At 46.4% G+C, this 14572-nt stretch overlaps 2 protein-coding genes across 2 annotated transcripts; both read left to right on the top strand.

Moving 5' to 3' along the window:
- Positions 1-4221: 4221 nt before the first annotated feature.
- CCL7 (C-C motif chemokine ligand 7) lies at positions 4222-6022 on the top strand. Its single transcript, NM_001297482.1, is given in 3 exon segments — positions 4222-4352; positions 5195-5312; positions 5712-6022. Coding segments are annotated over 3 exon segments (300 nt in total). The 5' UTR covers positions 4222-4276; the 3' UTR covers positions 5818-6022.
- A 5071-nt stretch (positions 6023-11093) lies between these two features.
- On the top strand, positions 11094-13959 carry CCL11 (C-C motif chemokine ligand 11). Its single transcript, NM_001322432.1, is given in 3 exon segments — positions 11094-11475; positions 12605-12713; positions 13108-13959. Coding segments are annotated over 3 exon segments (291 nt in total). The 5' UTR covers positions 11094-11399; the 3' UTR covers positions 13214-13959.
- The last annotated feature ends 613 nt before the right edge of the window (positions 13960-14572 follow it).

Raw genomic sequence — 14572 nt, 5'->3', positions numbered from 1 at the left:
AGGGAGAAGAAGAGAGAGGAAGAGGGAACGAGAGACAGAGATCTTCTGGGTGACTCCTCAAATGCAACAGCTGAGGGCAGGCTGAGCTGAAGCTGGTAGCTGGGTATTCAGTCTAGGTCTCCCACATGGGAGGTACCAACTGAATTACTTGAGCCATCTCACTGCCTCCCAAAGCCTGTACTTGCAGGAAGCTGGAGTCAGGAACCAGAGCCAGTGACCAAATCCAGGTATTCTGATACAGGAATCAGACATCTTAACCAGCATCTTGACTTCTAGGCTAAATGCCTGTCCCTGAAGATTGCTTTAAGTACTATTAACAACTTACCAATATTAAGCCATCCAATCCATAAACATTTTCTTTTCAGATTTTTTCACTGTAAGTGTATAGAAATACAATTATTGATTTTGTATACTGTTATTTTGCTACATTCTTTTATTAGTTGTAACAGGTATTTTAGGGGTACAATCTTCAGGGTTTCCTACAAATAAGGACACATCACTTACAGAAAGAGATAGTTTTATGCCTTCCTCTTTGATGTGGGTGATTTTTATTTATTCCTCCTTGTTTGTTGCAGCTAGGACTTTTAGGACTGGGTTGACTAGAAATGGCAAGAGCAGGCATTCTTGTCTTAGAAATAGTGCCTTTAGTCTTGCCCAGTTGAGTAGGCTGTCAGCTGTGGGTTTCTCAAACATCGTCTTTATTAAATTGAGATAGTGTCCTTCTATTTCCAAAAATACTTTTCTCATTTGTTGAGTATTCTTATCATGAAAAGATGTTGAATTTTTTCAAATGCTTTTTTAGCATCAATTGAGATAATAGTGTGACTTTTGTCCCTCATCTGTCAATGTGGTTGATTATATTTACTGATTCCTGTGTGTTCAACCATCCTTATATTCCAGGAATAAATCTACTTAATACAAGTACATAATCCTTTAAATGTGCTGTTGAATTCAGTTTGCTAATATTTTGTTGAGGGTTTTTGCATCAATATTCATTATGAATATTTGTCTATAGTTTCCTTTTTTGTAGTGTCTTTGAATGGCTTTGATATCAGGCTGATCCTAGTCTCATAGAGTGAGTTTGAAAATCTTTACCCCTCTTCAATACTTGGAAGAATTTGAGGAGGGTCAGTGTTAATTCTTCTTTAGATGTCTGATAAAATTCTCCAGTAAAGCCATCTGATACTGGGCTTTTCTCTGTTGGGAGACATTTGTTTTAAATTTTTATTTACTTGAAAGACAGAGAGATAGAGACTGAGACCAAGATGGACAAAGAGAGATTTTTCATCAATCTACTGGTTCATTCCCCAAATGTCTACAAAAGGCAAAATTGGGCCGGGTTGAAGCCAGGAGCCTTGAATTCAAGCCAGATCTCCTACAAGGGTGGCAGGGACCCATCTATGTTAGCCATCACCTGCTGCCTCCCAGGGTGCACATTAGCAGGAAGCCAGAATCAGAAACAGAGCAAAGGCGCCAACCCAAGCACTCCATATAGGATACGAACTAACCAATTGGTATCTTAACTGCTGCACCAAGCGCCTACTCTTGTTGGGAGGCTTTTGACTAGGAATATAATTTCCTCACTAGCTATAGATCTGTTCAGATTTTCTGTTTCTTCATGATTGTGTATTACTAGGATTTTACTTGTTTTCCCCTTAGGTTATCCAGTATACTCACATGTAATTATTCAGAGTACTGTCTTATAATCCTTTCTTCTGTGACATTAATTGTAATGTCCCCTCTTTTATTTCATATTTTAGTGATTTGAGCCTTCTTTTTCTCTTCAGTTAATCTAAGAGTTTGTTGATGATTTCAACAAACCAACTCTCAATGTCATTGATTGCTTTTTCTATTTTTAAAAATGCCCTGCTTAATTGATCTCTGCTCTAGTTTTGTTTTCTTCCTTCTACAGCTAGTTTTGGGTTTACTTAGTTTGTTCTTTTTCTAGTTTCTCAAGTGTTATATTAGAGTGCTGATTTGAGATCTTTCTTCTTTTTTAATTAAACATTTATCCCTATCAACTTCCCTCTTCACATTGCTTTCTCTACATCCCAGGGTTTTGGAGTGGTGTGTTTTTCAGATTTTTATTTTTGGGCAAATTTTAATCTCACAGAAAAGTTGCAAAAATAGTACAGTGAGAATCCATATATATTTCACTCAGCTCCTCTAATGTTAGAATCCTACTTGCTCCATGTCCTGGAACTGTGCTGTGTCTCTTGCCCATGGGTCTCCTCCATTATAAGACCCAAGCTGAAAGAGCACTCTCATCTGGGTCCTGCCATCCTATAGTTAAGAGGAAGGGCAGCCATGGTGAGAGGCTACTAGTTTCTGTTCAGAGACAGCACTTGTCACTGTATCTCACATCTGATTGTCCAAAGCTAGAGTGCTGGTGACACAGAGAATGTTCTCCCTGGGCTGAGTGGTCAAAATTCCATCAAGCCCCAAAATACTTCACATCTGGAGATCTCCCAGAACTTCTAGAAACTCTTCTCTCCTCCATTACTGAGATACTAACCTTCCACCTTTATGTCCAGCGTAGTACTTCCTGGAAGCCCCCCACTTCGATGTCTGTTTTGAACAAACAGGACAGACTTAGAATCACTTGTTCAGAAGGGTACCAGCATCAACCTGAGTCCCTCCCCAGTTTGTCCACTACTCAACTTTTTTGTTTTTAAAAGGTTTATTTATTTGAAAGACAGAGTAACAGAAAGAGAGGGAGAGATCTTCCATCTGCTGGTTCACTCTCCAAATGGCTGCAATGGCCAGGGCTGGAGTAGACTGAAACCAAGAGACAGGAACTCCATCCTGGTTTCCCACATGGGTGGCGGGGACTGTCATACTTGAGCCATCATCTACTGCTTCCCAGGCACATTAGCAGGAACCTGGATCAGAAGCGGAGCAACTGTGACTTGAAGCAGCACTGCAATATGGAATGCCGATATCACAAGCCCTGACCTAACTAGCTGTGCCACAACGATGTGCTCTGTATGCCTTAGCCTTGCTCCTGGGGGGCTGGAAGCTAGCCAGTGTAAATTATCTAACGTAATAGAGTACAAATAAATGCAAAGTGTATTAACAAAATTGACATTTTAAGATTCACTGATTGGTTTACAGCCCTTGTCTCTACTGTTGAGGAACAGTGTTATTTCTGCTTACTATTTGCTGCTGAATCCTTTACTTAGTGTAAGGGTAATCTTATGAGTATAAAATAAACTGAAAGTAGATGATTGTAAAAATTAAAAGAATAAGAAAGGAAGGAGAGTGGCAGCATGGGCGGGAGGGAGGGTAGGGTGGGAAGTATCACTTTAAAACTAAATAATTAATTTAAAAAACTAACCATGTGGATGAACCCCTGAAGAGGTTGGTGATGAGGCCAGGAGAGAGAGAGAGAGAGAGAGAGAGAGAGAGAGAGAGAGGAGAGCTTCATCTGGTCCAACCCCTTGCTGTTCCTGTCCTCAGCCCAGACATCAGACATTAAGCAAAGGCTTTGCGATGATCCCAATCTTAACCATCATCCAACTGCAAAGATAGGAAAGACCTTGAGCAAATGCCATCTAGCTGAAGCCAGTCAACCCTCGTAATTCAGAGCAAAGTAAACGGTCGCTATTGATGCAAGACACCTGTTTCTAATGGGTTGTTATGCAGAAATAGGTGAATAGAAAAGACCCTACAGTTCCAGGTAGTATTATTCTAGTGCCGAATCCTGTCATTCTGCTCACGTTCTGTTACTCTATTTTTCTCAATTTGAGACAGCTGCCGGAACTTAAAGAGCGTGAAGCCTCTCTCGATGCACTTTAGAGATCAGTTGGATTTCAGTGCCTCCTTCTGCACTCTGGGGTCCTGGGGATATTGCCCACAAGGAAAAGTGAGGACATCTCTGACGTCTCCTTGGCTTCAGTGTCCCTGCTTCCTTCCGCTTTTCTAAAGAAAGTGTTCCATTTCAAAGAAGTTGAGCTCATAACACAGCCGTGGAGCGCTGTGCTCTGCCCGGACACTGCCCCTGCCTCACCAGCCTGTTCTGGTCTCAGAGGGAAAACAGCTCACTCCATTCACACCCACACTTTCCTTCTCTTTTCTAGGCAGGGGGCCAGGCTCTGGCTCAGCAGATTTAGGACTGTATCCTGTGATTCATTCAGAATTTGCAAAGCTCTCTTGCCCCACCCCTCATCCTTTTGCATATAATAGGCAGAGGCATAGCCTCCCCAGGAGCAGAGAGGCTGAGGCCAGCACAGGAACCTGCAGCTCTCCCTCCAAGCTCGCCTCCTCGCGCTCCAGCATGCAAATCTCTGCAGCACTTCTGTGCCTGCTGCTCACAGTGGCTGCCTTCAGCTCCCAGGTGCTTGCCCAGCCAGGTGAGGTCCCCCCCTCCTCCCCGTGAGACACAGATCTCTCCATCTCCTCTCCAGGTGTTCAGGGACTGCCACAGCGGGAGGCGTCCCCACAGTCTCACTTGAACAGCTGCTTTTCCAAGCTAAGGTAGCTCATGGGCCAGGAGGGAGCCCAGTCACACCGCAGCTCCGGGCAGAGCCTGAGCTCCAATTCCAGCGGTGAACCCCACATCTGGCTCCTCTGGGTTTCCAACACTGGAAACACCCTCAGGCAGTCGCCACCTAGCTGCTGTCAGTAGGGTTCAGAGTTGGGGGTGATCTAAGAGGGGACCGCAGGTGGCGGGTGTGCAGGGCACTTCCAAGATATGGAAGGGAGGAGAGGAGACCCAGAATGCTCTGTGCTTTAGTTGGCCCAGCTTCTGCAGAGGCAGTGGGCACAGGGGTCCCCAACTGCTATTATTCTCTGGCCCTGATCATTGGCTCATGTGCCCCTCCTATGACCTCTTCAGAATCACCTTGTTTGAACAGAACCTTCTTCTAGCCCAGCCTCCAGCAAAGTAGCTCTGCAGAGACAATGGATTTTTGGAGCCTAAAAGAGGCATGTAACTGGGGTCTCCCTGCCCCCAGGGCATTGCATTATTGGACGACCCTTCCTCTATCAGCTGGTGATGCTTCATGCCCCACTTATAGTCCATGAGAGTGAGGGTTTAAGGAAAGATCTCAAAGAGCAGAGACATTGAACTTGGGGTGGGCAGCTTCTCCCCCTCCGTCTCCCTTTCTCTCCCGTTCTGCCTTCCAACTATTCCCTCCTTGACAAATAAGGAGACCCAGAGAACACCCTGAAGAGACTGCTTGTTTCATTGCAGAAGGGACTAACAGCGGCAAAACCTGCTGCTACAGATTCCACAACAGGAGGATGGACCCGCAGAAGCTGAGGAGCTACACACTCATCAGCATCAGCTACTGTCCCCGGGAAGCTGTGATGTGAGTGGACCATGGCCAGCACCCTCAGCCCGCAGTCCTGAGCTCTCCTCTAGGGTAACAGAGAGGACCACGGTGCCCAGCCTGGGTAGAGACACTCTCAGCCCCGGAAGCTTTCCGGTGGGAAAGCTGAAGCCAAGCAAAAACATGGCTTCCTGCTTCCTGCTTCCAGCTTCCTTGCTGGTCTTCAGTTCAGAGCTCAGTTTCTTCATCCCAGAGCCCAGGAGACTTCACCCAGGCCGACGAGAGCGGCTGCTTCCCCTGAGGCTCTTCCTTTGTCTTGTCTTCCTCCTCCTCCACTGGGGTAGCCCCACCAGCCCGGACAGGTTTCCCACAGCATAGGTTACACCCCTCGGTTAAATCCTCTTAAGCACATTGTCTAACCGTCCTTTCTCCCCACAGCTTCAAGACCAAACAGCACCGAGAGGTCTGTGCTGACCCCAAGTGGCCATGGGCCCAAAATGCCATTGCCTACCTGAACAAGAAAACTCAGACTTCAAAGCCTTGAGCAGTCTTGCCTGCATTAAATCCAAGCCTGGATTTGAGAAGCAAGTAACCTGTGTCCACTCGCTTCAACTCAAGAGTTGTACAGAGATTATCTTGTTGTAATTCTAAGAAATAGGAGCTTTGTGTAGTCGTGTGAATCACAGTTTTCCTTAAATATTTTTAAGTTATTAGCACCTTAATTTAACTTGCACTGGCATGGGGGAGGAGTTTGAACTGTAAAGCCTTGTACATACTGTGCCATTTTATTATAGAATTGATTATTTTATATGTGTTATTCTTGCACTTTTACATAAAATATATTTTTGTAAAAAACTTGACTTCGATGACTTTTTAAAAGATGAAACGGAACTGAAGGGTCCCCAGAGTGGCTGGGAGAGGGGCATAGTTGCAGAGTGTGCGGCTGGTATTGAGGAGGGACAAGCATAAGACAGACCCTGGGCTTCGTCCCAGGCAGGCCGGTGCCAAGCTGAGCCCGCTGTGCGGCCCCACGTGCGACATGAGCTGCAGACACTTGTGCAAGGACCTCTCTTTCTTTGCAAAGTTATTCATCACCATCACATACCCTACCCCAAAGTGTCTGCCTTCATCCATTATGTCAGCCTCATGGCTGGTTAGTGTTTCTCTCTTCATCAATCCTCTAATCCAGAGTAATGCAAATACCATCTGCACTGAGAAACCAGGAAAGAACCCACAGATGATTCTGCAACTCCCTTACGGAGCAGAAAACCAGGAGTCTTTAAAAAAAAATGTCCATCTTGACAAGTTAGGGAAGAAGGAGGAAGGTGTGGATCCTGCACTCAATGTGCGACCCTGACAAACCGTTGATAGCTTCAGGCTATCTTCTTAGAGACAGAATTTCCATCAAAGCCCTAGGTAGACTTCTCCAGATGTCAAGAGGAATCAGACACGTTTGTGGCAAGCAGACAATTTACTGGTGATCATTTAGTGCCCAGGCTGTGTCCAACAGTATTTTCTGCCCCTGCTTCTGCCTTTGGTCTGTCCTCAAACACCAGTGAAGAGCTTAATCTCAGATTACAGAGAGAACAAATGGGAAGCAGACATGCCAGGAGTAGTAGTAGGGGATATGAGTACACGCTGCATCTTAATGAGATGCAGCAAGCCCACTGATGCAGGCCAGTATCAAGCAGAGTATCAGAGTAGGACAAGAAGGAGAGAAGAGCTCCATGTGCCTAAGCACCAACAGAATTGGCTCCAGTTATCTTTGTCAAGCTGTGTCTCTTTGTTCTCAAGGAATTTTAAACTTATTCGTCCTTAGGCAGGCCTAGGACCCTTAGTCCCCTATAGGCATGGAGAATTAAAGAGAAATCCCAAACCACAACAGGAGTACTGGGCACCAAGTTCAATGGGATTCACAGATTAGCCAGGAACACCACTAATGTGCCTGGTAAACTTGGGCAAGTGACTTCAGCTGACTGGGCCTGCGCGGTAGACCAGCAGCTCTCATACTAGTGCCAACATCACCCAAACACCAAAAAACCCCACAGATGTCCAGAATAATACAAACACTACCTGCGTGGAGAAGTTAGGTAGAGGACTGGCAGGTGACCCAACACGTTCCCTTCCAAAGGTTCTGATAGGGAGTATTGTGTGGGGAGAGGCCCCTTCCTCCTTTTTCACTGGTCCTCAGCTGTGTCTGGGACCAGTCACAGGATAGACTTAGAGGCACCCTGATTTTCTCGCCTGCGGACTAGTGTAGTTTTTTAACTTGGCCTGGGCCCTCTGGCTTGCACACAAAGAGTGACTTCTGTTTAAACTTTCTCATCTCTGAAGCTTGGCTGTTGGACATGCACTAGCCCTGAAGTAGCACAAACCGTAAATGTCCATCACATAGCCATGAGCCCCTCTACATTCCCCAGACTAAATTGCATTTTCTGGGGGCCATGTGGCTGAATACTAACCAATTAGGTGAAGCCCTGACACCTATAAATAACTCACACTTCCAATCTTTTCTTCCACTAACAGTAACTTTGGGGACACTCTTCTATAAAGCTCAACTTCAAGGTGGAAGCAGTCCATATCCTGAAGTCAGTGGTCACTACTTGGAGGACAGCTATCTGGTCTGTCTTCAACTGTGACAGAGATAAATAAGTCTGTTGTGTTAAGCCACTGATGCTTGGAGCCCAGTTTAATCCCAATTAATAGAAGGATTGATACCATAATCATTGCTACCATTAAAAACCAGAAGAGGGGCCAGTGCTGTGGCACAGTGGGTTAACACCATGGCCTGAAGCGCCACATCCCATATGGGCACCGGTTCAAGTCCAGGCTGCTCCACTTCTGATCCAGCTCTCTGCTGTGGCCTGGGAAAGCAATAGAAGATGACCCAAGTCCTCAGGCCCCTGCACCCACGTGGGAAACCGGGAAGAAGCTCCTGCTCCTGGTTTCAGATCGGCATAGCTCTGGCTGTTGCGGCCAATTGGGGAGTGAACCAGCGAATGGAAGACCTCTCTCTCTGCCTCTCCTCTCTCTGTGTAACTCTGACTTTCAAATAAATAAAACAATCTTTAAAAAAAAAAGAGAAAGAGAGAGAGAGAGAGTTGGGATAAAATAAATGTCACTGTGTCAGTGTCTCTTTAAAGCCTATCTAGGGGCCGGTACTGTGGCGTAGTGGGTAAAGCTGCCGCCTGCAGTGCCGGCATCCCATATGGGCACCGGTTTGAGTCCCAGCTGCTCCACTTCCTATCCAGCTCTCTGCTGTGGCCTGGGAAAGCAGTAGAAGTGGCCCAAGTCCTTGGGCCCCTGTACCCACATGGGAGACCTGGAAGAAGCTCCTGGCTCCACAGGCTTTGGATTGGCACAGCTCTGGCTGTTGCAACCAATTGGGAATGAACCATTGGATGGAAGACCTCTCTCTCTCTCTCTCTGTCTTGCCTTCTATCTCTGTGTAACTCTGACTTTCAAGTAAAATAAATAAATCTTTAAAAAAAAAAAATAAAGCCTCTCTAATGCTCTACAGCTTTATAAAAAATCTGGCGCAGAGTTAGAAAATAAAGCCAGGAGCCCTGACCCCTGGCATCTGTCCTACCGACCCCTCACTGTTCCTTGGAAAATGTTTAAGAAGCCAAGATTTTGTTTTCATAATAGAGGACTCATTTTCTGCCCATCTTTCAGGGTCCTTCCTACGAAGTCTCCCCATTCATCAGGTGTCAAATCACAGGCTGCTTTAGGTCATGCTGGGATGTGAGCTTCCAAGGAAAACAGGAAAAGTGAGCCAGCAGGATTCCCTCACTCGCCCGAGAGAGCCAACAACTGGATGGATAGAACCGTTGCTTCTCTTGAATGTCTGAAGATTTATTTTATTTGTCCCTGCTGAGATTTACTGGGTTTGAAATAATTGTGAAGTGAGGGAGGCAACACAATAAATGTAGTCATTAGCTAATAGGGCCCACTCAACTTCCTGCAGGACTGTCAGAGTATTTCCTATGCAGGAAACATCACTCAACTAAGGCAGCCAAGGCACCTTGAGGTCAAGAGCATTCCTTCCAAATGTCTTGCATTGTCAAGGTCTCTGAGATTTCACCTCTCCCATGTGTGTAACCAGAGAATTCCTGGAAACTGTCTCCAGAGTAGCCGATCTTTACTTGGAATCATGGGGAATTTGGGAGGATCGGCAGAGGAAGTCATCTGCCCAGATGTGGGGTGTCTTTCTAGCATCTCCTGGTCCACAGAAATGTGCCACATTTCCTAATAATGACAAGTATTATCTTCCATTTGCTGTGTACATACGGAGATCTGGTCACTCTTCTAAGCACTGTATATATTATTTTTTAAGACTTAATTATTTATTAGAAAGAGTTACACAGAGAGAGGAGACGAAGAGAGAATCTTCCATCCGCTGATTCACTCCCCAGTTGGCCGCAATGGCTGGAGCTGTGCCAATCCGAAGCCAGGAGCCAGGAGCTTCTTCCAGGTCTCCCACGCGGGTGCAGAGGCCCAAGGACTTGGGCCAACTTCCACTGCTTTCCCAGGCCACAGCAGAGAGCTGGATCAGAAGTGGAGCCACTGGGTCTCAAACCGGCGCCCATATGGAATGTCGGCACTTCAGGCCAGGGTGTTAGACCACTGCACCACAGCGCCGGCCCCCACTGTATATATTATTAACTCATTTAATTCACACCATGAGCCTCTAAGACAGGCATGATGATCATCCACATCTTAACCTAACATGGGATAAGAAAGTTAGTGAGAAAGCATGGTAAGAAAGTTGTCTGTGGTAGCAGAGCTGGTCAGTGGCACAGCCATCACCCAAATTCAGGCATTCTAGGCCTAGAGTCTCCATCGGCCCACCTTACCTAGAGCTGAGCAGCAAAGAACAGGGAAGGCACAGGTGCCTGGCCCTACTTGGTCCCTTTGAAGGTGATTATTCTGGATGAACACTCAGAGACCTTGCAGGCCAGCAAGGGCACTCTTTAATCCTGTGCCCATGAGACATGACCAGTCAACCATGACACTGCCTTCAACTAAGTCCTCAGAGTCCCTCTTAACACACCTGTCTGTGAAACTGTGCCAATCCATGAGTTTGATGTAGGAGTGTGCAGGAAGAGCCAGGAAACAACTGTGTAATGCTTCCACAGCAGTAACCAATGTTGTAACTCACCCTAGTGAGTTAAGTGAAGGTTTTATCTCCTCTTGCACTCTCTCCTCCTAGGGGGCTTAAGTACTATGCACAAGGCGATACCTGTTGGTTGTGGTGGCCCTATCTCTTGATGTTTTTAGCTATCAGACACTTTGCCATGTGGTCCAGGAGCTGAGGATAAGCCAGATGGCTGATTTTCCAAGAGTTCTCCTTGGATCCTTGGGGTGTGAGGACACAGGGAGCCACTTGTTCTGCTACAAACAAACCCACTCCCCTACGTGTCATCAATGTATAGGAGCTTGTTTGGATTCTACTTGTAAAAGGGTGTTAGAAGTTAAGCAAATAGTTTAAAAGTGCACAGGAAGTCAAGGTCAGTAGAAATTCTCCAGTTCTGACATCCTGGGATGCTTAGGTTCCCAGGACACTAAGGTTAAATCAGAGGGGTAAGCCCCTCTTTGCTCCCCTTCCTGGTTCTCAGAGTTGAAAAGCAGTGATGAGTGGCTGAGCTCTCTGCCTCTGGGTGAGAGCCTTGCAGAAGGTTCAGGGCCCCTGCCTGGCCTCCCAATTCTGGGCACTGCCGCTGAGGAAGGTCTCTAGATCAGCTCACCTCAACATGCCCTGAGCTTCGCTTGCTTCCCTCCCCACAGCAGATGTTTTGTTTTATTTCATTTCATCACAAGCTACCACCATCATTCCTACTCCAAGTCCCAGAATAGATGAGAGAGACGCCAAGTCCCACCCACCATCTGGCTTCCTTAATTCATATCTCTTCCCAAGAACTGGAATTTGGTCAGCAATTCAATACGCTCTCCACTCTCCACATCCCAATCTGATTTGATAGTGACTTTACTTAGGAAAGACTTCCCTGGAAGAGCCCACCCTCTCTGCTCCCTATAAAGGCAGGCAGAGTGATCAAAAGTGACAGAGACAGAGATCAATCCAGAAGCCTCCAACTTGTGCTCCACGCTCATCTGCTTGCCCTCAGCATGAAGGTCTCTGCAGCACTTCTCTGCATGCTGGTCACGGCGGCTGTTTTCAGCTCCCAGGTGCTTGCTCAGCCAGGTAAGGCCTTGTCTCCCTAAGAGAAATCCAACCACCTCTAAAACTCTCAGGTCAGCAAGTGTCTTCAGAGACTCACTGCAAACTCCGCACTGGGAAGGGGGCAAGCAGATGCAGCAGGTGGAGAAATGGCCTGACCTTGCATCCAGTCAGTGGAGAAGCCAGGACCAGAAGCCTGGGCCATCTCAGTGGGTCCCCATGCGCTTGCTCTGACATGAGTATTGAGAGAGATGCTGGGTGCATTCGTGGGTAGAGTTTGGGGATGGGGCACAGAAATGAATGCCCTCCTCTTACTGTGAGATGGGGAGAAAAGGAAAAACCTGTTGGCCTCAGGGACATCTTTCAGAGACAGTGATTAGGAGAAGGTGATTGGATCCTACAGGAATCTCTGGAGGTGATTTATTTTGATTCTGCTTAGGAAAAAATATCTAAGTATTTGTACTATAACTCATTTTCCAGCCTTTGCTTCCTTCTGCCTATGGAGTGTGTCTGCCCAAGATGCTACAGCATGCTGTGTTACAAACAATCCTAAATGATCAGTGGCTTCACACAAGAAATGAAATTAACACATGTTAATTTCTCACTTGTGCCAAATGATGGTCATGTCTAGGCTTGGGTTTCTGCTTCACATACTCAGAATTCTGTTCTGATGCAGCTATTGCCCACAGGAGCACTGCCAGTTACTGCAACTAAGGAAGAGAAAGCTCTTGAGGGTCTTGCATAGGCAACACACTCTCGCTCAAAAATGACACATGTCTCTCTGTCTCCTCACTTATTGCTCAGTAGTAGTTAGCTGCCTGAACCAAACAAAAGTAGTCAAGAGGAATTAGTTTACTGTGTGTCCAGGAAGCAGAGAACAGTGCCGTGGTTATCGCAGGGACACATAGCTGCTCGTAATCACATCAGCCAAGCTTCTTCCCTACCCTCACCGATGGTGATGGGTTCCCCCTGCACCAGGGAGCATGCCGGGTCAGAGGCAAAGGCCCAGACATCTCAGTGGATGGATTCTACCTCTACCTCTGACACATCCTCATTTTCTCCAAACTTCCTTCCTCCCTTCCAAAGCTGAGTTTGAAATATCTGTGTATCATTAGTAGCTCACCCTTTCTGCAACTTTTTCCCCCAAATCCAGCTTTTGTCCCAACCACTTGCTGCTTCTCTATGGCCAAGAAGATGCCCCTCCAGCGGCTGGAGAGCTACAGAAGAATCAGTGGCAGCAAATGCCCCCAGAAAGCTGTGATGTAAGTAGACAAAGCTCACCCTCTCCAGACCCAAGAGTCATTTCTAGGATGCCAAGTGAAGAAGCATGTCAGAATTACTTGGAGTCATAGGCTCACTCACTTTGACCTCAATAATCTAATTCATGAACACTCACAATAGGAAATGTTCACTCTCAGCTCCCTGTCTGGTATGACTGGTAGTGTGTTCAGATCATACCAGTTCCACTGAGGCAAGAGCAATGATGACTTTTCTGGGACATCAGGAGCAGCAGTCCGTTCCCATCCCCTCTCCAATCCCTTCTCTCCCATAGCAGCCTCTTCCCCCATGGCAAATGGTTCTGGAAGATTTGAGGTTAAATGGACAGAATTTTCAACCAGGATCCTCCTAATTGCTTTCTTTCTCTCTCCCTGACAGCTTCAAGACCAAGTTGGCCAAGGAGATCTGTGCTGACCCCAAGGAGAAGTGGGTCCAAGATTCTATAAAATACCTGGACCAAAAATCCAAAACTTCAAAGCCATAGTCACCTATTCTGAGACCAAACTGAAGTTTGAGAAATGCTTCATTTATTTTCCTTCTCAAGATGCGTTCTGAGGGGCTGGAGCTGCAGCACAGTGAGCTAAGCCTCACCTGTGGCACCTGCATCCAATATGGGTGCCAGTTCATGTCCCGGCTGCTCCTCTTTCCATCCAGCTCTCTGCTTATGGGCTGGGAAAGCAATGGAAGATGTCCCAAGTGCTTGGGCTCCTGTACCCATGTGGGAGACCTGGAAGAAGTTCCTGGCTTCAGATTGACCCAGCTCCAGCCATTGCACACATCAAATGGACGACCTTTCTCTCTGTCTCTCCCTCTCTTTCTGTAATTCTGCCTCTCAAATAAATAAATAAAATATTTTTTAAAGAAAAGATGCATTCTGAGATGACTCCATTATCATTCCAAAAGGAAAATGACTTAATATTTTTAAATATTATTTTTAAGTTATTGGAGTTCTTGAATGCATTTTCCATGAATATTAGTTGTCTTTAAAATATAAAACTTTGAGCATGTGACTTGTCTTGTCTGAGCCCCACTTCAACCCCCTGCCAAATGTGGGCAATGCAGCACCTCGCCACCATCTCCCTGGAATCTTTAAGGGTCCTGGGGAAGAAAATCACATTATGATGTCTTGTCTTTTTAGGAAAGCTTTGTTCTTATGAACCTAAGATGTGATTCCTAATGTTAAATGGAAGTAAATATTTTTGGAATACATAAAATAAATGCACATTTTATTACAATCAGTAATTTGTGTGTGTGTTGGGGGGATGGATCCAAATAAGGGAGGGAGAAAAATGTCAGTGGGAATGAGAGTCCCAGGGAACTGACTGTGTTCCTCAGAAATGGCCCTTTGGCTTTGCTGACCTTCCCCAGGGCTCAGGGTGAAACTGACAGGACCAGAAAATCTACTCCAGCCTTCTGAGTCCCGCTCCCAGCTGTGCTTCCCAAGACTCCACATATTGGGGTCACTCAACCAGCAGGAGACTCACTGCCGTTCCTTTTCTCACCAGCCTCATGCTCATCCCGAGTCTCTCCCATGACCTCTTGCAACAGCTTCGGGGCCTTCTTCCTCTCCCAGACCTTACTTCTTTGTCTTCCAACCTAACACTGAATAATCAATCGGAGGAGGGCTAGAGGACCCTCAGCAAGATGGTTATATAAAGGCTTTAGACTCCAGCAAGGTGGAACGTAAACTTGGTCATGGTGAATGTTCAGGTGGAGGGCCCCTGTTGGAGGCAGAGGATAGGGCTTGCTTGAGAAAAATGCCTATCTGTGGTGATGATCTTGATGTACTTACCAAATGGATGGAAGCCATATTCAGATATGTCAGGGTCAAGGCATGTGTGGA

The sequence above is a fragment of the Oryctolagus cuniculus genome, chromosome 17 (assembly GCF_051225735.1).
Source record: "Oryctolagus cuniculus isolate XC-2025 breed Fujian yellow rabbit chromosome 17, ASM5122573v1, whole genome shotgun sequence".
In the NCBI taxonomy this organism is placed as follows: domain Eukaryota; kingdom Metazoa; phylum Chordata; class Mammalia; order Lagomorpha; family Leporidae; genus Oryctolagus; species Oryctolagus cuniculus.
This window is presented reverse-complemented; position numbering and strand designations above follow the sequence as displayed.